Genomic DNA, 26,440 nt, shown 5'->3' on the forward strand with positions numbered 1-26,440 from the left:
ATCGAGTAAGAAGTCTGCCCAACATGAAGAGTGAGGCCAGAGACCTCAGGGAGTAGCCCATCTGTCCCTGCACCCTCCAAACACCAGACACGCACCTCGGCTATCATGAATGTGCCAGGCCACGGCCCCTGCAGAACTTTTCAGCAGAAACTGCAGAATCATGAGACCTAGTAAAACGGCTTAAAAGCAACGGTGTGTGTGATACAGATAACCAGAAAAGATTGCAAAATGGCACATGAAACATCTCAACTTAGGAAATATGCAAAATTAAGGACAAATAACCAGTGAGTATTTCCTGCTTTATTTTTTGGCTCCATTTCAGGTTTTAAACAATGAACATTACTCATTTAAGAAGACAATGACATCATACTTGATTGTAAAATGTTTTAGATCCACCGGGTGTCGTTCCACCCCCACCTGCCCCGTCACGTCAATGGAAGGCCATCACCTGCTGCCAGCAAGTTCTCTTAGGCATGGAGTTCTGTTTCTCTATCAGAAGTCATGGCTTCTGGGGAGCAGACAGTGCCCAACACTATAGGAAATCAGGTCTCCCTTTAATTCCTCACATTTGTTCTAAGCCCGGCTAGTGAGACAATGTCCCTTTCAGGCCCCTTTCCGAGCACAGCAGTGTCTTCAGCCCTGCGCGGCAGCTCGCATTTCGGCTGTTCCTGCCTGTCGAGCTTTCCTCACCATATTGGCTGTGGGATGTCACTGTCACTAAGTATTAGGGCTCCATCAGGAGAGGAGAAAATTCAGAGGGGGCCAGAGGTCAGCCAAGACAGCTCTAACGCAGAAGGTGGTGCCGTTCGCTTAGCTGGGAAATGCCGCACAGACCCAGGGACAGAGAAGTGGCCTGGCACCCACATGGGTGGAAGGACTATGAGGAACTGGCCTGAGCTGACCCTTCTTTCAGTTTACACAGCTGAGGGACGCAATGGTGCAGAGTAGGAGTAGTTACTGATAAACATTTCAGATTTTCTTGAAGCTACCGATGAAACTGTCTTGCTTCAGTCTAATATTTAAATAAACATCTGGTTCTGATTCGTGATGAAAGAAACACCAGACACTCTGAAGTCAGTTTTAATGGGGAAGAAAGCACTGTATTTATGGAAGAGACTTTGAAAAAGAAAAATCAAAGCCGACTTTTGGCTCCACCAGGAGACTGCCCGCAGTGGGGGAGGGATGGTAACATTAGTAGACTTACTACTCATCATGAAAGCAAATAGAAATACGGAGGTGTCCGAGATGGCTTTACAGTGACGTGGTGCCTTAATAAGTTAAGGAAGCGGACCGCTCACTAACTGCTCTCATTTCATGTTCTTTACAAACTCCTCTCCTTTCTTGATTGAGGCCTTCAGCTCAGGAATGGCCTCCGCCACCATCTTCTCTTCGAAAGGGGAGAGTTTGCCCATGCCGAGATTCTTCTCGATGCCCTTTTTCTGGAGGAGAGAGGGGGGCAGTCAAATTTTACAACAAAGTTAGTTTCCACGCACGAGTCTGTTCCAGCAAACCCAACCTGGAGCTTCACCATCTCTCCCCAGACTATCTGCCGTGGCTGCTGGGCAGCCTGCTGAGGAGCTGCAAGCGCCCGGAGCTCAGCTCTGGCACAGTCCCAGGCGGGAGCTGGCTGTCGCTATGCGTGCACCCTGGACAATTGCTTCCACACTAAGTTTGCTTCCTGATCTGTAAACGAGCGGACTGTCTACCTCAGGGGAGACTGTGAACACATGTGGGCAACTCGGCACACCCAGTGCTCAATAACCAGTAGCATTTCATGCTCTCCCTGTCACAGAGCACACGAGTACTTCTGGGTTCTAGTCTCTTTCCCAAGTTGGTAAAGGACTGAAGAAACATTTTAACGTCCACGTGTGTCCACTGTCATTAAGCAGGTAAGCGTCTGACAGGAGCCACGGTCTCCGCCCCACAGCTGAGCCCCGCCTGTGCTGCCCCAGCAGCCTCAGCTGCCAGGCCACGTCCTCGGAAAGCCCTCCCTGACCCGGACGATCCGCCTCGTGTGCTCCTTTCCTCCAGGCTCCACCACACTCTGCACACACCGTGCCGAATTTGTGATTGAATTAATGTTTGGTGTCAGTCTCTCTGCTGCAGGGAGCCGCTGAGGCCTGGGGTCGCGTCTCATTGATCTTTGAACATTCGAGTGAGCATCTGGGGGAAGGGCCTCCGATGGCCCAGCAAGTCACAAAGCTGAGGCCCCCACACAGCTGCCTGATTTCAGCAGTGGCGCACACCTAAGGAACGGAATCCTGGGCCTGATGGTTTGTGTGAGTGAAACGCAGGAAGTTTCAGCTCACTGAAGAGCCATTATGAGTCCACCGGCCCACAAAAGAGCCTGGCTGCAGCCAGCAATGCGACTAGATGGGCTCTGTCCCACACGCCACAGTTGCAAGGGGACAATCTGTAGCACACTCCAAGAGGGAAAACCAGTGAGATGAAGAGCAAGGGACCAGGAATGCCTGAACCGGAAGTGTGACAGCTGTGCGCCATCCCCAGACCTCCTTGGAGGAGAAATTAGGCTGAGCAGGCTCTGAGGTCAGAAGAACAAGTATAAGCTGCAGGGAGACGACCTGCAGGCTGGTGGGGAAGCCTCTTCTTTCAGAGCTGCCTGTGGGCTGCCTTGAGATGCAACGTGGGGTCTCATTAGGAAACACCCAGGCAGCCACTGATGGCCAGCTGCCAGAACTCTGGGGAATGAAATTCCTGTGCCAGGAGGTTCCAACCCCTCAGTTTGCAGTTTCTCCCGACTCTTAATTCTGTGATGCGTTTCCACCCTCAAACACCCAAGCACACACCAGGCAGTGAGGTGCAGTTACTGCACAAAGGAACTCTGAATTATGGAACAGATGAACGGGACAGTGCTCCTGAGTCTTAACTAGAGGGAACTCTCCTTCCATGGTCAAGAGGCCCAGCCTCCAGGATACATACCCCCAGCAGCAATGGTGTGGAGAAATAGGCACAGTCCGTTTCTTGGGACTTCACAAAGGAACATTCGACAACTCCTTCCTTTCCGTTGATTGCATCCACAAGGGAAAAGACAAACCGGGCTCCGGCATACGCCATGGACAAGGTGGCAGAGCCTAGGAGGACACAGGAAGGTGAGCAAGCCAGCACGGAGACCGTAAAATCCAGGTGAGCCTGCCCTGCCCGCTAAATAAAGCATCTGTACAACCTCGAGCTTTAGTCGTGGAGAATTGAGGTCAGCATCGTTCGATTCACAAACCCATAAATGGCACGGATCAGCAATGCCACCCTCAAACACCACTGAACTGAGCTTCCCTCTGGCACAGGGCCACCAAGCGAACATACAGGACACTTAGAAAAGGGTTTGCTCCTTGCCCAGGCCCTCGCAGCTTTCAACTCTGACTCCAGCAGGGACTCTGCGTCGGCGGCCCACCCGAGGGCTGCCCCGGGAGCCTACCTGCTCCAGCTTTAGCCTTGACCACCTCCGTGCCGGCCTCCTGGATGCGCCCAGTGAGGGCTGTCAGCTGGTCCTGGGGAAAGTCCACCTTCGGGGTGCACTGCAAGCCAAAGGCACAGGGACCCATGAGCAGGTTATGGCTGTCACCACGCCCGACCCCACCCTGTCCTCACCCCACTCACGGCGGGGCCCTGCGCATCACCACTACATGGGAAACCAAGAGCCTTTCTTTAAAGGACAAGTCAACTTTGTGGGGAGGTGGAGTGAGTTCCCTACTCATTTTTAAAGAACTTTTTATATTCTGGACTCATTTTAGACTTAGAGACAAGTTGTAAAAACAGTACAAAGATTTCCCTCCCCAGGCTTATCCTCATGTTAACATCTCACAGAACCACAGCGTAATTATGAATAGAGAACGAGTATCAGTACGTGATTAACTCAATGGCAGACCTCCTCCAAATTCCACCGGTTTCCCCACTACTGTTCCTTTTCTGTTCCCGGTACTGAGTAGGATCCCCGCCATCAGTTACGTCACTTTAAGTCTATTCTCTGACAGTTCCTTAGGCTTCCCTTCTATTGTGACACCCAAGAGTACTGCTTTGTAGAATGTCTATACATTTGGATTTGTAAGGTGTTTCCTCCAGATTTCTTGTAAGGTTATATATTTCTGGCAAGAATACCACAAATATTTTGTGTCCTTCTCATTATACTCAGGGCTTATGGGGTTGATGTATTTTTAGTGGTATTTCCTTTGTCTCTACTTTTTAAACAAAGCACCTTTGCCTGCTCTGACCTCAGCAGGAACTGATTCACGTTTCTAACAGCAGTTTTCTCTGTGCGTTGGAGCTGGCCTCTTTGAGCACATTCTGATCCATTCACTCCACACAGCTGTGGAGCCCCAAAATGCTGGAGGCCCACACCAGTCAAGAACCCCCCAGACAACTGGGGTGGGTCTGCAGCCATAGCAGGAATCCTTTCAAAGTCCAACAACGGAAGGATCCGTGTCAGGCTGTCCTAAGGGCCTCCAGGTGGCGCCTCTTCCAGGAGTGCACAATAGTAGGCTTGCTGGCAAGGTCACACCATACCTGAGAGATCAGGGGGATGATGGTCTTCCCGGCATGGCCACCGATCACAGGCACGTTGACCCGAGCTGGATCCAAACCCTAGTCACCAAAGTGTGAAGCTTGATTAGTTTTTAACAAGCTCTTTGATTATAAAACATGTCATATCCATCCAACGCACCAATGTACTGGGAAAATCCACAGAACTCAAAACAAAGAAATCAGAGAGACTGATGCAGCCGCGCTCAGACTTGCCCCGGCCGCACGCCAGGTCTCATGTCAGTCTGAACACATGCAGTGAGACATGCACACGTGCAGTGAGACGTGCTGCGCTGTGAGGCTTTCCCTTTACGACGAGTTCAAAGCTGCCTCCTTGTAAGGACCCCCATCGGTCCCCATCAGTCTATCTTCTCAGAATCAAAGGATGACAGTCCTATTTCCCACAGCTAACGTTATTCCCATGCACAAGCCCAGACTCACGTGCCCTACTTTGTCATTGAGAACAAGTCAAATTCCCTTTCCCTTGTTTCAGAGCAAAATTCAAAATGATTGCAGGAAACCAGGGGTGAGAAGTCTGACAACTCAAACTGATCAGGACAGAAAGACCCAAACTGGGAAGGCTCAGAACACGCTGGCGGGCGGGCTGAGAGAGGCGGGTTCTTTTGTCACACCGAGCTCCAATGCTCCTGAGACTCTGTGAACCAGTTATTTCCTAACGACAGTTGAAAACAGAATCTGGTGGGAGTTAGGGGCCGGAGGTGAGCAGCCCCAAGTTAGGAACCAGCATTGCCCAGGCAGGAAGGCCCGGCCTTGAGGAGGCAGACACCACAGGACCAGGCAGCTCACATGCCTATGCACCGTGCTGGCTGGCACCAGGGACACAGGCATGAACGGACGGAGCCCTGCTTTTGAGAAACTTACTGTCCAACATGAGACAGACACAAACGGACATCCCAATGCAAGGTGCTCAGAGGGACGCACAGGGAGGCTATGGAAGCTAGGAGAGCATGTCATCGGCCGGGGGGAGGGCTTCCTGGGACAGATTCAACTCTACCTGGGAAGGGACAGAGGACTTCACCAAGGGAAGCACATTCTAGGCAAAGGGAGCGGAAAGAGCAAAGGCCGAGGGGTACGAAGAACGCATAGGACACTGGCAGAGTATGAAATGTAAACAAAGACCACCTCTGCGAGCCCAGTGGAAAGGGAAGGCCGCAGTAAAAAGGCCCAGACAGCTGCGAGGGCTGAGGGGGGAACCAGACACTGGGAGCTTAAGGGTCAATTTGGATTCTTCAGGAATGTTTCAGAATGTCAGACAGCCTGAGGTGAAGGGCAGTTCCCTCAACTGGAGCTTGTCGAGCACCAGATTCTCCGACAGGACCAGGATCCCTCTTCCTCCACCCCAACCAATAAAGCTAGGCTAAGACAGGACTGTCTAGTAGGGCTTTCTGCAAGAATACAGCACCATAGGTGGCTATCAATCCTCTGTAACTTGGCTAGTGCGATGGAGAACATGAATTTCTAATTTGATTTAATTTTCTCTAATTTACTAGCCACATGTAGCTACTGTACTGTGCACGAGTAGGGGCCCCGGGGACACGGTGTGCTCTGTGAGTTGGGAGCACCACAGGCGTCCTAAGAGAGTGAGCACTTCCGCTGCCAGGAAGCTGGGGGAGCAGCCTCAGGAAGCTGGGAGCCCTGCCCGCCTGGCCTGCGCACTTGGCTTCAATGTGATCTCCATAAAGCCTTTCCCGACTCAAAGACAATCACACTCTATACACATTGAACTGAACTGTCATTCAATTGTCTCTTAATTAAAGTCTCTCCACTCCACTCAGCTCCTAAGGCCTGGGGCAATGTTTTGTAGATCTTGGTGACCCCCACACCTAGAACCAAACCCGGGGAACACGCCACAGTATGAATTAAAGTGGGGCCTCGTCAACAGTTCAGAAGCAGATCTGTCTGGTGCACAGGGGAGCAAAATAAAGGTCAGTGGTTCTGTGTGTGCACCTCTCACTGAGCTGTGCCATGACAATGTTCCCTACTTTAGAGACACCCCTCATCTCAAAAGTCAGAAAAAAAACATGGTCTGAAGCTCAAGAAGGATACTTTTGGGGGCCAAAGTGGTTCTGCTGGAGCCACAACAGAAAAGGTTAGACAGTGAGTTGTGAAAGGCACGGGGGACTCCGACCTGGCACTGGTGCCAAACCCAGCTCAGGCCAAACCTGGCAGTTCATCCGAGCAGCCTATGATGCAGCAGGCAACTGGCAAGGTCAGAACTGTCTGCAGGAAGCTACCTACTACAGGTAGCCCAAAAAGGGGAGTCAGAACTATAGCCCAGGGACAGTTCTGGTATCTTAGGATTTGGGGAACTTCCCCAAATTCTTCACGTTTATTGCTTTTATCACTCTGTCTAACGATTAGCAGGCAAATCCTGTTAGTACTAGTTTTCAGAGGCAACGAACTTGGAGAGCACAACTCAGCCCAGCCAGTGAGAAACCCAGGCAAGGGCTGAACCCTTGAGGAACCAGGGAGAAGAGAGTAAGCTGGGTCAAGACTGCAGCTGGCTGGTGTAAACCTGCAGGGGCCTGCCGCTTGGATTCCCCAAGAAAATGCGAGAGCTACTTCCCACTAAGGGGACAAGCTATTAAAAACATTTAAAACTCCCAGTTACAAGTGACCTGTAAGCACCCTGGTGTCTTCTATGACCCAAAACGAGCCAAGGATGCCCAGAGAAGTTCAGAAAGACACCCGATACAGCTCTTACCTTCAGCTGTGCAACAAAAGCGTTGGCTCTGACCACATCCAGGGTTGTCACACCAAAGATTTTACTGGGATTGTAGACTCCATGTTTCTTGAACACCTCCGAGGTGATTGGGATGGTGGAGTTAACCTAAAAAGTCCAAGAGACAGGCATAACTGGCCCTGCATCCAGAGAGCAAAGCCATGTAGCAAAAGGACAATCTTTTTGCCAGACCACTGACAAGTCCTAAGGTACCAAATTAAAATGTCCTGACAACTCTGTTTATAGCAAGTGAGCCTTGGTGATGGAACACGTCATAGTGAGTGGACTTCCTATTATGTAAAGAGTGCTTCCTGCCCTCTCCACATGAACTGCAGGAGGCACTCTTCCCTTGGTGGCCTCTGAGCCCGTAGTACAAATATGCACGTGACCCTTCCACTAGCAACTGAAAAATGTGACGATGGCTCCACAGGGCACTTTCAGCTCCAGCTGGGACTTATACCTGAATGGCCATTCCTAAAAAAAGACAGCACAGCATAGGGCTAGAAGCTCAGAAGGCGCAGGGTCAAGTCCTGGCTCTGTCGTCCATGTGGTAATCCTGGGCAAGCTACGTCAACTCCCAGGACAGTCTTTATCTGTCAGCGGGGGAGACAACTACCTCATGAGGTTGTTGTGAAGAGTCCATGACTTACTAAATGACAAGTGCTTACCACTTCACCTCATGGTTCATAGACACAATGGCTACATATAAGGCACTAGTTAGCTCCCCGACAAAAGCAGCAACTGCTTCCTACTTCTGACCCACGGGCCCTGAGGAAGGGTGAGCAGGTGGAAGACGGGAGCCTGTTCTTTAAGGCCCCTGGCACAAGCTCTGGGCCTTTATCAACGGGCACATTCCTTAGTCAACATCACAGATTGTTCCAAGGTCACTCCGATCCTCCTCAGACTCGGAGACCAGAATCCAGATTCAACCGGGAGGGAGGACGGAAAAGGGCTTCTGTTAAGTGCAACCCAAGCACCTGCTGGGGCAGGCGTGGGCAGCGCAGCTGTCTTCTCAGACAGGATCAGCACTCGGGAGTTTCTGAGCTGAAGAATAAGCTCCCTGCAAACACCAGTGAGCAGGACCTGGGTGGTTGTGTACGAGGTGAGTGTGCAAGTTTGAGGAGAAAGGGAATGATGAGGAACCAGCACTGCAAACCCTGAGTAAAATACAGGAAAGACAGTTCAGAGGCTACCACAAGCAGGGCGCAAAGGAGCCTTAAAAACGGACTTCTTTTCCCGGGGGACAAACGAAAATTCAGAGAGGGGACCTGATGTGCCCAAAGACACACAGTTAGTTGATGGAAAAACCTCTTAAAACTCACTTAGTCCACGCCACAAGGAATTGTTAGGCAATAGATTGAAGGACCTCTTATTCGTCCATCCAACTCACCGTTTCAGTGTGTCGGTCTGATTATTCTCCCTACAAGCAAGCACAGCAGCACTTTTGCTAATGGAGAGCTTTCCTAGACTGTCAGCAGCCTACCTGCCAGCGGCACTCACCGGATTTGAAATGATGCAGATCATGGCCTCAGGGCAGTGCTGGGCACAGGCGGCGGTCAGGGTGGCCACAATCGTGGCGTTGGTATTGAACAGGTCGTCCCGTGTCATGCCTGAGAACGATCCCATTCAGAGTTCACAAAGCACAGGACCAATTTCCAAGTTCCAAACATGCGTGTTAGTGGTTACAGGAAATTCAAACATAAGTGACACAGGGTCCCCATTTCAAGTTAACGTATCTTGAAGGGAAAACAGTCCAGTGTGACAAGGGCCCAAATAGAGGTCTGAGGGGGTGGAGCGTGCGCAGGGGAATCAGGGAGCGTGAGGTGTGAGGAGGGTCATCAAAGATCAGGAAGAAGTCTCTGGGTGGAGACAGGTGGCATTCCTGGGGGCAGGGGGCAATGATGACACACACGGAGCCCTTGATCTTTATCCCACAGGCAATGGGGAGCTTTGGGAATTTATTCTGCAGCAGAAAGATCTGACTAGATCCATTTTTCATGGAAAACCACTTCCTCATCTGACTTGCAGGGAAACGCTAGGCAAGGCTTTCAAACACACACCTGGTTTTCTCGGGACTCCAGCTGGAATAACCACCACGTCACAACCTTTCAGGCAGTCTGGCAACTGCTCAGGTCCAAGGTAGCCTAGAAAAAACACTCATGAGCGCAATCTCGCAATGTCTGACCTGGAGGGGCTGGCACACTTACGGGGTCAGAAGTCAGAACCCGGGAAGAATGGCCACCTGCGTCCCACGCCAGCCACAGGCCTCAAGAAAGGCTGGAAGGCCCGCCTGTGCTGTGATTCCTTTCCTTGAGGACACCACCCTGTGAGTCGGACAGTTCTGGCTGCACGAAGGCTCCCCTTTTACTCTGCTTTCCTCCAGCCTCCATTTGGAGCAACCCTCCAGGTTTCCGCAAAGCCAGACCACGTTGGCTGCTTGTCCTTATCCGACTTGCTGGCAGCTGTAAGTCTTGTGGGCTCGCAGTTAGAAGAACTGCTAACCCCGTCAGTCGTCCTAACGAAAGTTCCGTCTCAGGGTCAGGGTCAGATCGGAATGGCCACATAAGAAATGCCCTGCGCTGATAAACAAGGACTCTAGTATTAGCACCTGCTTTGTTTAATCCTGTCACCCAAAGGAAAAAAGGGAAAAAAGGTCCGGTTTTCAAAGATTTCAGGGAAATGTGCCCCAGAGACCGAAATCTGCTTTGATTTTGACTAACCTTTTCCTTATTGCAGAAGCTTTCAGAAGCTCCAACACACAACCCAAAGGAACACGAGCACAGAGTTTCAGAGGGATTGGGGAGGGCACATAACCAGGCCGGCAGCCAGCCTCCTGCCTGCTTTACCTTCCTGGACAGCAGTTTGGTACTTTATAGTGAAAGCTTTCAAATAGTCCTACCTACTAATGCTGCTCTGAGGACTCGAAGAAACAAGATAAAAGACGAGGATGTTTGGCACAGCTGTTACACATTTCAATGTACAGAAGAGCAAAGCAGGAAAGAGCCCAATGGGCAACAGCATGGGGATTAATAACAAATAGGAGATACATTCCAGTATACCTTTAAAAATGATTTCACCAAGAACTGGGTGACATGGACAAATGTCGCTGGGATGTGAGGGTAAAACAAGCAGGACAGACAATTATATGTAATTATGAGTTACTTCTTGGATAACACACCTACGTTTCCCTAACAGGAAGGCAGATTTCCCTATGGTGGCTGTGCTTTGGAGAAGCTGGCAAAGGTAACCTGGGTGGAGGGCTGGCCATGGCACCGGAAGGCTACCTGCAGCGACAAGGAACAGCATTTCTTACTGCCCTGAGTCCCTGCAGGAGAAGTCCCCTCGCCATCACATTACTTTTGAAGCTAGAAAACATTTAGAATGGGAAGATTAGACCGCCTTTGCTTTTCTGAAAGACACTGCTATTTAAAATTTTATAGACTCAAGTCCAAAAAGGTGACATCATTTATAAAATTTACTTCTAAACTAAACACGGATAGCCCAAGTCTCTGAACATTTAGTTTCATCTAAGAATCTTACTCTAAACTTGGCTCCTGGTCTACTGGGGAAAAGAGATGTAAGTTCTCCAGGGCCAGCGTGCCCAGTACCTTTCACCGTCGCTCTGGTCTCGATGTGGCTCAGATCTGCAGCCACTCCGGGTGTATGAGCAAGATCGTAGAGCGTCAGGCGGCTCACCAAAGGGCTGTTCTTCAGGAGAAGCGAAAGGGGCTGCCCAATTCCTCCGGAAGCCCCGAGCACGGCTACTTTAGCATTGTTCTAAAAAGAGGCACAGAGAAAAGACTCTTAAGACGGAATCAGCACTAGAAGGATTCACATTAAAAGGATCCCCCTGCAAGTACTGCACTGGCCTCTTACTGCAAAGGTGCCAAAGGAAGACACAATCATATTTCTACCAGTCCAAAGGTCCAGTTTCCTTCTGAAGTTTAGAGGCTTGTCTCAGGAAAATGGGGGAGAACTCATGTCTACAGGGGTTGTGACAGGGTCATACTTCAAACATCCTCTAAAAGATGAGGTAATGCTGAATGATAAGCTTTACTCATTCAGGTAGCTGGATTGGGAACAGCAGCCTTATCTTCCGTCTGCAGCTTTAAAAACTATAAACAAACATTTACTACTGAGCATCCACCAAGGGGTTAGTTATTGCACTTGGGACTGTTGGAATGAAGAAGACCCCCGCCGGCTCGGAGGGGACCAGTAATAAGATGTAGAGAAGAGCTAAGTACTGTGTGCAGGAAGGGTGGAGAGTAGGGTGGCAATCAGGATGAGGGATCAGGGAAGATTCCATCCAGGCAGCACAATCTCAGCTGGAGCGTGAGGCAGGATTAGGAAGGATGTGTATGTTGAAAAGGCTCCTTCTCTACCAGATAATTCAGATCTGCAGCCTCAGACTCCTACACCCCACATGTCCTCAAACTTTGGTGCACACGTGTATCAGAAGCACCTGCTAAGCTATAAAAAGACCACAGGGGGTCAGGCTCCTTGGAGTAGGATCTGGCTTAGGACTCTGTTTCTACCAAGTTCCCCAGGTGGTTCTGACATGGGCCAAAGTGTGAGAATCACTACTGCTGCACACCCAGCTGAGCTGGCCCTGGGCATGTCAGGTGGAGGCAGTGTAAAAGGGGATAGTTTAGTGGGGGATCCAAAGAGACTAGACTGCCTCGTTAACATCTAAAAGGCCAGAACTAAAAGCATCTGTATCACTTTACTCAGCTACTGGAAGTAAAGTCAAGAAACCTGACTTTCAACAACCACTTCAGAGCTAAGTAGATCAAACTGGTCATCTAATTCCATTCATTTTTTTTTTAATTTTTATTTTTTTTAGACTTCCATTCATTTTTTTAAAACAGCTTCATTGAGATGTTACTTCCCATACAATTTACTCATTTAAAATGTACAATCCAATGGTTTTAGTACATTCAGAGTTGCACAACCATCACCCTGTAAAGAAACCCCCTACCCACTAGCTTCCGTCCCATTTCCCCACAACCCCTGTCGACCGCCAACCTACTTTCCGTCTCTATGGTATTTCACACGAATGGCATCACGTAACACGTGGCCTTAGTGTGGGCTTCTTTCATTCAGCACAATGTTTTCATCCGGGGTATCAGTACCCCGTTTCTTTTTACAGCTGAAGATTCACCGTGTGAATACACCACATTTTGCTTAGCCATTTACCAGGTGATGGACAACCGGTTGTTTCCACCTTTTGGCTATTATGAAGAGTGGTGCTGTGAACATGCGTGTATGAGTTTGTATGTAGACATGTTTTTAATTCTCTTGGGTATATAACTGAGGAGTGGAATGGATGAGTCATGTGGCAACTCCATGTTTAACCTTTAGAGAAACTGCCAGACTGTTTTCCAAAGTAGCTGCTATCCCCTACAACTCAACAGGCACCAACTTCCTACCTGCATGTGCCGCCTAACTTGCTGGCATTAGTAAGACGTGCAAACTGAAAGGCGTGCAAACCAAATCAATAGCGCCTAGTGTGACAGGCAGACAGAAGGAAGAGCAGCAGCACAAGCTGGGGCGGGGGGGGGGGGCGATGACTTGTTAGAGGGGTTAGCAGGATGAGTAGGTCAGCAGGTGGCTGTGGGGGGAGGGGACACGCAGTGCGGCCGGTTCAGGGGAAGCAGTCCCAACAGTTCCTCATGGCTTGAGCACCGCTGGATGCATGTGGAGGAAAGAAGGTAGCGCCACGCACAGCAAATCTGGTCCTTGCAGGCAATGGGGAGCCCCTGAAGGGCCTCAAAAACTGGGGAGAACATGACAAGATGCGTGTTTTAGGAAGACATGAGGCAGAGCGGAAGGCGGACTGGGAACATATAAGAATGGAGGCGGGAGACTAAGCGCGAGTCTCAGGTGACTGCAGGGTGGGATACAGGCAGCAGCAAGGACGGGGAGGTAATGAGCGATCTGAGGACCAGGAGCAACAGACTTCGTCATCCCGCCCCTCTTCATCCATCCAGATGGTGAGAAGAGGGAGGACCCTGGGGTGACAACTTTCTGGCTTGTGCCAACAGCACTGCCTTTAAGCAACAGAGGTGTCGCATCCCGCGCAACACGGGCAGTGAGGGTACGAGAAGGGGCAGCTTTGGGTTAAGTTTTTAAGAAACAAACAGAGACTTAATGCAGTTAAATCTCTCTGAAGGCCAGGGGTCTCTCAGTCTCAGAGGACTGGAGCCCAGAATAAGGCCGACTGGAGGTTTTTATTGATAAGTGTACAAATACAAGAAAGTAACATTGTTTCTTACACGGTCTGTGAGACTCATACATCATAGCAGAAAAATGTCTATTCCAATCACCCTTTGTCTATAAACAGCCGAAGCACCAGGTCCCATGATGTCTTAATTAAGGTATGTACCTCTCAGGGTCAAGTCTCTCATATTGTAACAGCTCCGTTGAGATAAGTGAGAGAACTGATCTTTATTGTCTTCATGACTTCTCTCACAATCAGGTGTGAGAGGAAAGCCAGAACCAACAGTGGCTTTTCCCAGGCAGGGGGAAGAGGAGGCAAGGCCCCTTTCCATATTTCTCTAAGGCAGCTCATTAGGGGTCCCTACTCGGTTCCGCCTGGCTTGGGTTGTATCTCCCGTGAGATATCTTACCCGTCTTTGGCTGCAAACCATGTTTCGGGGACCAGACAGAGAGACATAAAGTGTAAACACAAGGATGGAACAGACTTCCAGAAAGGCACAGTCTCACAGACTCTTCTTTCCTTAAGGAAAGACACGGGGGGACAGTTGGCTAGGCTGCTGTGTGACTACACAGAGGGAACTGAGGAGGGGTAAGGGGTTGGGAAGAAAGGAGAATGAATTGTTCTGCATGTTGAGTTTGAGCCACTTGAGACATCGAGACGCACACATGTGCCCAGCAGGTCCTTGGACAAAGGGCTTGATCTGGATGCAGGTTGGTGTCTGCACTGGGATTAATGGAAGCCGCGGACATGAAGAAGGCACCAAAGGGCACAGAGTGACAACAGCACTGGGGACAGAACCCTATGGACTCTAGCATTTAAGGGGTGGGAGGGAGGACTCTGGAAGGATGATGAACTGGCACTTAAGGCCACCCACACCCTGGACGTTTTTCACAACCAATTCAATGGCTGCTTCTTGGTGGTCATTCCTGTGAAGGCCAGAACTTAGCACACAGCAATCCCTCACCTGAAACGCAAGTCATGCAACCACCTCATTTTTTTCCCCCCTAAGTAATTGCGGTTTTTGCAATTATTTTTAACCTTTTAAACCGCAATTACTTTTTTTTTTAAAAGATTTTATTGGGGAAGGGGAACAGGACTTTATTGGGGAACAGTGTGTACTTCCAGGCCTGTTTTCCAAGTCAAGTTGTTGTCATTTCAATCTTAGTTGTGGAGGGTGCCGTTTAGCTTCAAGTTGTTGTCCTTTCAGGCTTAGTTGCGTCGGGCGCAGCTCAGCTCCAGGTCCAGTTGCCGTTGCTAGTTGTAGGGGGCGCAGCCCACCATCCCTTGCGGGAGTTGAACCGGCAACCTTGTGGTTGAGAGGACGCGCTCCAACCAACTGAGCCATCTGGGAGGCAGCTCGGCTCAAGGTGCCGTGTTCAATCTTAGTTGCAGGGGGCGGAGCCCACCATCCCTCGTGGGACTTGAGGAGTCGAACTGGTAAGCTTGTGGTTGAGAGCCCACTGGCCCATGTGGGAATCGAACCGGCAGCCTTCGGAGTTAGGAGCACGGAGCTCTAACCGCCTGAGCCACCGGGCCGGCCCCGCAACCACCTCATTTACTAGGAACACTGGAAACAAAATGGTACCAGCTGGCCCATTTATCCGGGTCTGCTCTGCGGCAGGCAGAGCTTAGTCTTTCCTCATTGAATTCTCACAACTCCGTTAGTAATATTAACAGACCTACGTCACACATGAGGAACTGAAGCATAGAGGCTGTAATATACCCAGGCTCACAAAGATACCAGGTGATGAGACCGGGATACAAGCCAAACATAGCTGATGTGAACCCTGCATATGGGCTCTTGGGAAAAGTCTTAGAGAGAAAACAGATCTATTCTAAGTCCTACCCTACAGCTCACTCCCATTATATACAAAAGGCTTCCTTCTCCTCCAGGTCTCACTCAAGGCCTAACCAAAACTCCAGCCGACTGCAGTGATGTCGTTTCTAATCTGAACTCACAAATGAGAAGGGGAGCTTACCCCTGGCAGGCAGGAAGTTAGGTGACAAACTGAGAAAACGGCCGACATAAGAACTCAAAGCACCATGTGCGGTGACCTAGGGCAGCTGTCTACACTGGGTCCTTACACTCCGTATTGCTGCACACTGTACTTTACAGCAGTCAATGGTAGAAATAAAAGGCTTCTGTTATCAGAAACCCAAACCAAACAAACCGCAAACCAAAACAACTCCACACAGTGCAATCTGCTTAAGGAGTGAAACCTTTAAAAGCATTTGAAAAAAAATATTTTTTTCAGTTGGCGGTTTAAAGGTGACTTCACAGAAAACAAGCCAGGCCAACCCAGAACCTGAGGCCTGGCCATCTCACCCACTTCCAGACCTTCAATTATCAGTCCCATATCTTGTCTCTAATCCTAGGGACTCCCAAATTCCAATTCCACATTCCCAGTTCTGTTAGGCATTCCACTGGTCCCACAAACCCAACTCTCTAAATAAATTTATCCCCTCTATCCCTCCCATCCCTTTTCCCTAATGGCACCTGTGTTCCCCCAAATGCAAACCTTTGGAACCAACCCAGTTAGGACACGAAGGACTCGGCCTCTCAAACGGCTTCCTATTATCTGACTCAGGTCCTCAGCACTACCTCCAAGCCGTCCTTCATAAAGTTCAAAGTTTTAGTTATTTCCTGGTTCAAAAAGCTTCAGATGGACTCGGAATCTCAGATTCCTATCTAACTTACGTCCTCAGCACCACTTCTGACCTGTTCTTCATAAAGTTCAAAGTTTTAGTCATTCCCTTGCTCAAAAAGCTCCTGAAGTTCCTCATGGCCAGATGACTCATGCGGGCTTCCAAGGCTGACCAGGGGAGGGCGATGGTTCCAACGTAGGAAGCACAAGACAATTCCATATGTTTGTATCCACTGGGCCACAAAATGAAAATATCAAAGTTCCTGTTTTTATTTTTATCGAACAGATAGAGAATTAAGCCCTACCAAGAAACACTGACGTGATGCCCTCGCGAGGGTCCTTAAGCCAATCAGTCCCACGATACACACAAGACGAACACAACACCGGGAGGGAGGCGACCTCAGTCCCTTGCTTTCAGTGTGCCGAGGTGATGTTATTATTTGTATATTACAAAATTTCATCAATTTAGTTAATATGTATAAAAACACAGCCTCACAAAGGGCTGAACCTTTGGTATTGCAGAGGTTAGGTCATGATCTCTTTGTAAAAGAGCCGTCGCCAAACTTGCTGACCTTTTGCAGGTTGAGGAGTGGTTGTCAACAGTAGTAACTGCTTAGCAACTGTTTCGAAAATGGACAGAGTCACACTTCCTTCATTTACGTTTGCTTTTTAAAGTCTGCTAGGGTTTTTTTTTTGGTACAGTTTGTTTTCAAATTTCTATTTGTTGTGTTATAACACATACATTAGTATACACCTGTGGAAATTTATTGAGGTTGCATGCTCAACACATTCTTTACTGTTAAGGATACGGGACCCAAAGTTTCTAGATGAATGTACCATTTGGCTCAAGCTCATCTTTATGACATACTGCCTTCTTAACATCTTTAATTGTATATGTAACAGGCATTTTAAAGTCAACATATCTAAAACCGAGCTCCTGATGTCCTTCGCCTGCTCAGTAGTCCCGTCCTCCCAGCCAACTCCAAAGCTTTGGCATCCTGCATGCTCCTCTTTCTCTCAATACCCCTTACCAAATCATCTGGCAGCAAATCCCGCTGCCTTACCTTTGGTCAGTTCCCTCCCCACACTCCTCAGCATCAATCTTCATCCGCCTGTCCTAAGTTTACTCATTTTTGGCTGTTCTCAAGTGTCCCTTCTCACTCATCTTGGTATCCCCTGCAACACCCAGTCCAGTTCTTGGCAAGCATGGATACTCAATGTACTTATTTGTATATTTATTTTTCAAGTGAATTAAATGCACAGGAAAGTGATCTGAAAGACAGATGCTAGATAAGAAATGTGGAGTCTCTTTTTTAATAATCACCTCCCTTTTGGGTGTGGCAATGTGGGCATCTCCTAGGTTCTCTAATTTTGGTTGTATTAGAATCACCTGGGGTACTTGGTAAAATTACAGAGGTCCAGGTCTTACCCTCCTTCAAGGAGCCTGGACTTCCAGTCTTTGCTTTCAGGTGATTCTGATACACACCCGAGTTTGTGAAGAAGCACTGTCCTAAAAGAAAGCTAAAAATAGCGTAGGCTTTAGTAGTCCCAGGCCAACCGATGTACTGTTACAACACCTGGGGGCAGGCCCAGTCCACCTACGGCATAAAGGATCCTTTAAAAAAGGTCCTTAGGAGGAAGCAGAGTCTTCAGGTTCACAGAGGGAAGGATTGGTGATCCAAAAGCCCCTGACAACGGTCAGGAGAGCCGAATTTTAATCACCTGGCCAAATGACTGTAATGTTGGACTAGCTCTCTCGGTACCATGCCTGTCTGCACAATGGAGTTAATAATTACACATTATTTGTATGGATGCTGCAAGAGGAACGAGATTAGTCACTCTAAGTACTATAGGAAGTTGCATAAAAACATAAATTACTTTCGGCCCTAGGACCCTGGCTTCTCAACCTCGGTATACAGGCCCTCTGGGGGACCCTGGGAGAAGAGGTGGGGGACGAGAACCGCACCGGTTCTGGAGCTGGGCTACCTCCCCCTCTCTCCTAGGCTTTCTCTCCCGCACTTCCCGCCCGGTAGCAGGGCCGGCCCAGGGCGCCCCAGCCGCCGGCCCCTACCCGGCGGCCATGCGGTTCAGGCTGGCCTCCCGGGTCAGGCTGCTCGCGAGCCAGGAATGCAAGCCTGCAGCCAGCCCCTCGTCGGACCTACCTGGGCCGAGGTGCTGAAGCTGCGGCGGAGAGCGGCGCCGGTAGGCCGGGCGAGGACGGAGAGCATGGCTGGGGCGGGCGGGGCGCGAACCGGCAAGGCAAGGAGCAGGCGGCAGACAAGTGACTCGAACGACCTCCACACTGCAAAGTGCCTCTTGGCTCCGCTCCGCCTGGCCTAGCAAGAGTGGCCCGGCTTCCGGCCCCGCCCCACTGCCAGATCTCGCGGTATCACGGCCACTTCCGGGCTGTCGCGCAGGAAGGCGGACGGACGCTCCTAGCTCTGTTGGCGCGCATTCTGGGACTGGGTCCTAACGCGCGTCCGATTCCTTGCGGTCGGTCGGGGAGACGCGGTCGGAGTGGGAGGGAGAGTCCGCACCCGAGAGGTGGAAGAGGACGGACTTGAGGCTGGAAGAGCCTTAGAGGAGTCATTTTCCAGGTGGGGCCCCAGACAGAGGCTCTGACAGGGAGACCCGCCAGGGTCGCGCAGCAGTCCCGGCTGACTGGGTGCGGTCCGAGCCCCCGACCTCCGCCAAACCCACTCCTCCTGCCTCTGGAAGGCGAGAGGGGGCTCCGAGCTCTGGCAAGCCCTGGAAAGGAAAGGAGGGAGGCGGAGGAGAGGTTGAGCGCTCCGGGGGCGGGTGGGAGGATGGGGCTTCTCTAATCGGTCCCTGCCGTGCCCCCGGCTGCTCACACACACGTGCGTCCCACCCACCTGTGCCGTCGTCCCTCGAGGTGCACAGGACCTTCCGTTCCGGTTTAGAAAAGCTTTGGAGGCATCGCCACCGAGAGTGGCTGACACCGAGCACCGATAGCTCTAGGCACTGTTCTACGCACTTTACAGGACAGCAGCCCTGTGTTAACGGAGGAGGAAACAGATGTAGGTAACCGGTGCGGTCACCCAGTCCCTACCCCTCAGGTCTGCTCAGCACCGCTGGGAACGCTTTGATTCTGCGTTAGGACGAAGGAACTGCGGCCGAGGGCAAGGGGTTTTATCAGAGTTTACCCAGGAAAAGTGACGATATGGTTCTTGCTCACAAGGAGTTGATAATTTAAATTTATAAGTTAAATTTAAGCTTCACCCCGCCACACACTGTTTTCTGGGCATACAGAGAATCCTTGTCCTCAAAAAGTTCAGAGTCAGGTGGGGCGGATAGATGTGCTACATGCAGGTCAACGTCTAGATTTTGGAATGCACAAACCCTGCGGGGGGTGGGGAAGATCTAGGACTAAGTTTGCTTGGAAACAGTGGTTAGGGTGAGAAGAACAGCTGAGTGCTAAAGCCAGGGCGTCCGTGGTGACTGGCTTAACTATTTCCTCCCTCCCTTTCACTTGATTATTGAACTACTACTAAGACGTGCTAGCCCAATGTTGGAGCTAGGTATTCAACTGTGAACAAATCCACGCATTTTTTTGCCTTCAAGATGCTCGGCGTCTAGTGGGAGAGAGGTAAATTGCAAGCCGCATGATGAGGATAGCACTAGGAGAATTATGAGGTGCCGTGGGAATACTGCGGAGGTGCATCTAACCCGGATTTGGGATGTAGGTGGGGGCCATGTGAGAGAGGACCTGGAGGATGAAACCTCTACGCTGAGCCGCGCAGGAGGAGTAGGAGTCATTCAGTGGGACCAGTCAACTCCGAAGGAGAGAGGGAGAGATCCTGGCCTGGGCATCGGAGTTCTCCAAGGAAGGGGGCCGTTGATGAACATTTCAGTTTACCAACGCCATAAACCCAGAAATAAATGCTTCGATTTTTGAACACGACTCGGAAGTCGAACATGTCACTCAGCTTCCGCTGAGAGCAAGATCCTGAGGCCTAGCTGTTGGCTGTTTTTGACATTTCAGAACTTGAATGTTCTCCCGGAACGGATTACTTACATTCGAAAACCGAGGTACCACTGTAATTTCTGATGGAATGGGGCCGTGAGCACGCGCAGTGCTCTGTATCTTACCACTGACGGTTCTCTGGTTAATTATTTACCCTCTATCTCACCACTAGAAGTTAGAGCATCTTGGGGGCAGGTGTGTCTTTCATCTCTGTGTCTTTATTGTCTGGCACTGGCCAGGCTGAGAGTGGGTCTTTGAATTAGGGGAGTTGAATGGTTTTAGATAAGGCTGGGAAAAGCAGGTTGGGAAAACCCGATTGTGCAAGACTTCTGAACATTAGCTGAGAAGTGTGTATTTTATTCCTTAGGAAGCACGTGTGTATCAAAGGCTTATATGTCACCAGCAGAACGGTGTTTGAAGATTAGACTGACCTGGGCATGCTAAGGAATCCAAGGGAAAAATGTAGAGAGCAGGGAGATTGCTTAGGCGGTTATCTTACGAGATGACGAAGATCTGAGTGATGATGGTGGTCATAGAAATGGGGAGGGCGGGGCCAGCGGGAGCGATCTCAAGGGAAGGATTAAGGGTTCATGCCCATCCGAATTGAAGGAATGAATGAAAGTCATGTGGACAATCAGTCTGAGAGAGAGAAGTACAGAAACGGAATTCGGGGTTTGTGTGGAAGGAGAGCTGGGTGGAGAAAAAAATAAAGAGCTCCATTTTAGATGGGCTGAATTGGAAGTGATGGTGAGTTGTCTGCATGTGAGGTATGACAATTAAGTTCGTGAACTTGTTGCAATGATGTTGCTCACCTTTTTTGATATCACAGGGATTATTCATTATGAATTTGTACCAACTGGACAAACAGTTAACCAAAGTGACTATTTGGAAATGCTGAAAAGGCCGCGTGAAAAAGTTAGAGGACCTGAACTTTTCAACAACAATTCATGGCTCTTGCATCACAACAATGCATCAGCTCACATGTCACTGTCTGTGAGAGAGTTTTTAGCCAGTAAACAAATAACTATATTGGAACACTCTCCCTACTCACCTGATCTGGCTCCCAATGACTTCTTTCTTTACCTGAAGATAAAGGAAATATTGAGAGGAAATCTTCAATATTTAGTGACAAGGAAATTTCAGTGTCATTTTAATGACATGAAGGACATCAAGGGTAATACAATGACAGCTCTGATGGCCATTCCAGGAAAAGAGTTCCAAAATTGCTTTGAAGGGTGGACTAGGTGCTGGCGTCGGTGCATAGCTTCCCAAGGGGAGTGCTTCGAAGGTGACTGTAGTGATATTCAGCAATGAGATATGGAGCACTTTTTCTAGGATGAGTTCATGAATTTAATTGTCTGACTTTGTAGAAATATGAGTGGACAGATGGGGAGTTATTCCCTAGAAGAAATGAGGGATTGAAACTCAGGAGAGAAGCTAGGGCTAAAGTCTTCCCTACAGAGGAGAGATTTGGGGCCCTGAGAGAGAAGGTGGAATCACAGATTCTCGGGCTCACTCCCACATCTGGGGTTTGCTTCCCTCCCCATCCCTGCCAAGCTGGCCCTGTCAGCATCTCCACAACACACTCACTACTTCCCAGGCCATCCCTAACAACTTGACAGCAAAGCTGTCCTCACATTCAGCTCCTATCTGCTACCCTTTGAGTCCCAAGATCGTAACAGTCTTAACAGCTGCTGTACCAAGCATTGGCTCTGTGCCAGGGGCTGTGCTGTTTTGTAACTTACACTGAACATGCTGGGCGGCGTTCAGGAAGCCTAGTGCAATCATAAAACAGCTTTATGTCTTCATCCCCGCTCTTTCTTGACTTCTTTGCTTGCCCTTGGATTATATCTAGTCACCAGGACAGACTTACGCAATAGCCTAAGTGTCCAGTTCACATTAATAGTCAAAGCTCTGAACTTAATTCAAAGTGAAAGCAACTCCCCTTCTCTAGCTTCCACGAGGCTCCCACCTTTGGAGAGGAGAGTGGTTGACTTTCCATTTCTTCATCTTCCTTCTTCACCCCGCCCCCACCCCCCACCCCACAGACGGGCTTCAGACCCATCAGTGTTGGTGGAGGAGGGTTGTCAGAGTAGACATGGGGCAGGAAAGGTCCCCTTTGTCATCTGACATTAGTAGTCTCTGAGCTTGATGAGAGTTTAGCTGACTTTCCTCCAGGCAGTGCTTTTGTGGGTCTCTCTTGCCTGCGGCTCCCTTGCTTTACCTAGGTGGTTACGCTTAAGTCTTGCTGCTTTCAATTGCTCCTACAGCCCCTGATTTCTGGAATCCCCCACTACCTATGATTGGTACCTTGTCCCTCCAGGTGGCCCTGTTGGGCCAAGTCCCTTTGAGATGGCTTCTAGATGGCCCTCTCTCCTGCCTGGCTCACATCTGGTCTATAGGAAACACTTATGCATCTTTTGCCTCAAGAAACTGGGGGTGCAGGCAGTTCAAATGCAACTGCGTCTCCTTGCTTAGTGAACAGCTGTCCAGCCTCAGACTTTTCCAGGCAAAGGCCTAGAACCCGTTTCTGTGCCCGCACAGGCTTCAGAGGGCACAAAGCAAGCCATTGTAGGGGTTTTCTTTCTGGTTTCATGAATTGTTTCAAGAAAGCTGAGACTTGTGACTGTTTGCAAAAAGAGAGCAGGATGATAATGGTGGGAGCTTTGAGCTGCTGGGGGGGCTCCGGGAAGAGGGGGAGGAGGAAGGACTGGGTGGGAGAGGATGGAGTCAGAGGACGCTTATCCCTCTGACTCTGGGAGAAAGCTAGAAGGGCAGCCGGGGGCAGCTAGCGGGGAAGGGCCGTCCACACCCCGGGGCCTTAATCTGCCCAGGTAGGAATTTAAAAATGACAGAAGTAGCTTCATGGGGACCCAAGGGTGGCTGAGGAGGTTTGGGTAGGGGCTGTAGGCCTTGGGGAAATGCTGGGCAAATGAGGAACGATGCGAAAGGGGGCAGCGGGCAGCTGTGGGGCCACGCTGACGTTCTGTAGTGAATGCTCTGTGCGCCCCAGTCCACATGGTTTCCACTCCCAGACCCCACACCAAGGTCACTGGCATACAGGTGGGGCACGCACACAGACTCAACCCTACACCTGTGTATTCACCTCCTTGAACACTTAAACACATGGATCTACAGGGGATTTATTTGAATTATTTATGGCCATATAGTTCACATGCAATAGAGTATGCAGGTCGTAAGTGTTCAGTTGGTTGGTTTTGACAGTTTACACCCTTGTAACCTCCATCGTAAACAAGCTATGGGACATTTTTATTCCAGAAAGTTTCCTTAGGCTCCTTTTCATCAGTCCCCCAAGACAGCTACTTTCTGATAGACGAATCTATCACCACAGATTCATTTTGCCTGTTCTTCATTGTATATTTTTGTAAACAATACACAAATACATTGACACTCTCCTGGCTCCACCCCCACATGTATACAAGACACACACATGCACATATCCTGAATGTTTTGAACTATCAGATTTTTGCTTCTAGGTACACATATTATATGCCAACCTACCTTCTCCCTAAAATTGTACCTCAAGTGAAATATTTTAAATCTTTCCTTTCAGGTCCTTGGAGCTAAAACAAAGAGTTAGAAAGGTAGTAATCATTTCCCCTTGCACGGGGTATTAGAAAATGGAACATATATTTTAAAACAGAACCATATTTACATAAATAGCTTGAACTTTTAGTTGTGGCCCATACCTGCTGGACGTGAAAAGGCTGTGGCTCTCCAGGATACGCTCCAGCAGCACAGGTAGGAATGGTGGACTGGCCAGACAGAGGCAGCAGGAAGCTGCTGGCAAAGGGCCCTCGAGAGCTGAGGCACCGCTGGTGGCAGATCTGAGTCGGGAGCAGAGGCTTCATTCTCCCGGCCAGCCAGGGGTCAGGGAAGTGAGAGCAAAGCTGAGTCCGGAGCCTGGTCAGGGCTGAGGGCCCACGTCAGAGGAGCAGAAGATGCGGCTAAGCCCAGTTGTGGAGCAGAGAAGCGAGTGCTGGAGGCAGTTGGAGGAGATGAGCCCAGCCGGGCCACAGCCTCAGGAGACTGTTGCTGTTCAGCAGCCCGTCCCTCTGACAGCTGACTTGCTGCATGGGTAGGCCTGCCAACCTCACACGACCACTAGGTACCTCAGGGTGTGCGGTGGGCCTGGGTTTGGAAACATGGAAGTAAAGGCAAGATGGAAGGCAAGGGGTCGGGATGTGCGCATCTGGGTCTAGGCCTCAGGCCCATACCTGCTGCTTCTAAAATACAGAGATACTGGTGATCACTAACAAGGGGACCTGGTGCCCCTCTGAACAGAGATTTCAGGACCAGGCAGATCTGGGGTACTGTGGCTGGGACTGTGACCTCTAGCTTTGTCAAGGTTCAGGCCACACAGGAGGTGTCAGGCGGGGATCGAGGGAAGACTACCGGAGCCCTTAGGGTGCTGACCCTCAGGCAGCACCCCCTGCCCCCATCACTTATAAACTTGGCCAAATCCTGCTCTGGTCTTTGGCCTGAGGCTCCTTGAATGGTGCTTTCTGTCTGTTGGACTTGTAGCCATCACAGCCTCCTAGATGATGTGGAAAAGAGAGAGAGAGAGGATGGGAGTAAAGGAACTTCTGTTTCTTAAGCTCCTGCTCTGTGCCAGGCCTGTGCTGGGCAATGTATATCGGATATCTCAGTGTAACATTCCTACAGCCTTGCCAGTGTGTATCCCTGTCTCAATATGCAGGTGAGGGCATCGATACCTGTCACTGTATTTAATCCTTGGTCATCCTGGCACAGCCTTAGTTTCCCACAGAGAACTGGGGCTAAAGGGGGTGGCTGTGGACCCCGACTCATATCTGTGTAGTCCTCTTGTCACTTCTCAGCCTGAGCCAAGAGCGCAAGGTGATATCCATGGTTTGGCTTCTCCAGGAGAATTAAACGATGTCTCTTCTCCAGAAGCAAATGCCCGTCAACTGTATCCACCCAGACTGACTGGGGATGAGCATTAGACCAAGCTCTCAGGGTCCCGGACCTGCTGTGAGGAGCCTGCGGTCAGGCCCAGCCTCTGACAGTGACACCGTCTGTCAGAATGGAAGGTCCCAGGTGTGGTCAGGCACAGAAGAAGGGCTGTGTCCAGCCGGTTTCCCCTTTAGTCTCAGGCTATGGCAGCCCCTTCCCAATTGGCTGCTTTCCTCAAATGTAGACATGTGTGCTCCTTGGCGCTGGGCTCGCCAGACCAACTGCGGGACGGTTCTGGGCTGACTGGGAGAGAGAGCCACACACGAGTCCTCTGGTTGAAAGTTCAGGTCATCACAGGGAGAGTGTGTAACATCCTACTGGTAGGTGTCTAGTGTATAGGGACACGGCCGGTGCTGGTCCCCTGCTCTCCTGACAGATGAGTGGGTGGCTTTGCTTGCCACTCAGAAAGCTGTGAGGATTTTCCAGATGGGCCAATTAATCAGAAATTTGGTCTCTCTCACACCATCAAACCAGATCCGCAGAAGGGGCTCACTCTGACCTCCCTTCCCACCTGCCTCCCCATCAACCCTGCGGAAACTATGCACTAACCACCCTGAAAGTCTCTCAAGAAGAGCTATGCTGTGCTGAAAGAGTCCGAAGGGCAGTGGCTTAAACTTGCCATTTTGACTCCACTGTTTCAAACAGGTCACCAAAAACCAAGACCTTGTAGAAATAATCAATACAAATGAAACTCACAGTGGCAGAAACCATACTCAGTAAAATCTGATACAATAAAAATCTGATTGAGGAATCAAATCTTCATTGTAAAATTCACACGGAAAAAAGACTTGATCTTGGGAAAAATAATCTTGGCTAAACAAAATTGAAAATGAAAAAACTTGGACTTGGTTAACTGTGAAATACAGAAAATCAGTCGGCTTAATGGAATTCATTAAGGAAAATACTTTGGGCAAAAACTCATCCATAGTTTCTTGGTTTTATGTATAAGTTCAATATCAAAATTTTCTTAGGGCCCCAGTGGTGGAGCCAAAAACATCTGAAACCCAGCAAAGTTCGGAGTGCTGAAAGGAACGTGAACGCTCATCCTCCACCCAAAAGGCTAGTGGTGGCCCTGATCTCAGCTCACAGGGCTGCGTCATCTCCCAGAGCCAGGCCGTGAGCTTCAGGGACTGCTCTCATCCTTCCTGCACTTTACCAGCACGTGAGGGGCGGTTCTTACCTGACCTTTTGCGAAGGAGAGAAGTCTGAGGCGGTGATCCCTGGGGCTGGGTTTTAACCTGTGTGCCCAGAGACTACCTTTCAGCTAGTGAACGAAGAGATGGAGGCTGTCATGGGGGAACGTAGGTGGGAGCTTGAGG

At 49.9% G+C, this 26,440-nt stretch overlaps 2 protein-coding genes across 5 annotated transcripts in view; one reads left to right on the forward strand and one right to left on the reverse strand.

Moving 5' to 3' along the window:
- Positions 1-280: 280 nt before the first annotated feature.
- On the reverse strand, positions 281-18,502 carry MDH2 (malate dehydrogenase 2). The gene is made up of 9 exons (XM_033110344.1): positions 18,304-18,502; positions 10,885-11,053; positions 9,337-9,420; positions 8,777-8,886; positions 7,259-7,384; positions 4,519-4,596; positions 3,434-3,533; positions 2,941-3,092; positions 281-1,439 (listed from the first exon to the last, which is right to left on the reverse strand). The coding sequence occupies exons 1-9, from the start codon at positions 18,367-18,369 to the stop codon at positions 1,308-1,310; spliced, it is 1,017 nt and encodes a 338-aa protein (XP_032966235.1). The 5' UTR covers positions 18,370-18,502; the 3' UTR covers positions 281-1,307.
- A 115-nt stretch (positions 18,503-18,617) lies between these two features.
- The window catches only part of STYXL1 (serine/threonine/tyrosine interacting like 1), a 55,507-nt gene continuing 47,684 nt past the window's right edge, over positions 18,618-26,440 (forward strand). For 2 of the 4 annotated variants that reach the window (XM_033110348.1, XM_033110345.1), the window contains exon 1: positions 18,646-19,179. Coding sequence is in view for 1 of the 4 variants with exons in the window: in XM_033110345.1 (XP_032966236.1) it covers positions 19,178-19,179 (2 nt within the window). In the remaining 3 variants the exon portion in view is untranslated. Of the gene's footprint in view, positions 19,180-26,440 lie in introns of all 4 variants that reach the window. The other 2 variants (XM_033110346.1, XM_033110347.1) reach the window with 2 other exon arrangements.

Source organism: Rhinolophus ferrumequinum, chromosome 7 (genome assembly GCF_004115265.2).
Source record: "Rhinolophus ferrumequinum isolate MPI-CBG mRhiFer1 chromosome 7, mRhiFer1_v1.p, whole genome shotgun sequence".
Classification (NCBI taxonomy): Eukaryota; Metazoa; Chordata; class Mammalia; order Chiroptera; family Rhinolophidae; genus Rhinolophus; species Rhinolophus ferrumequinum.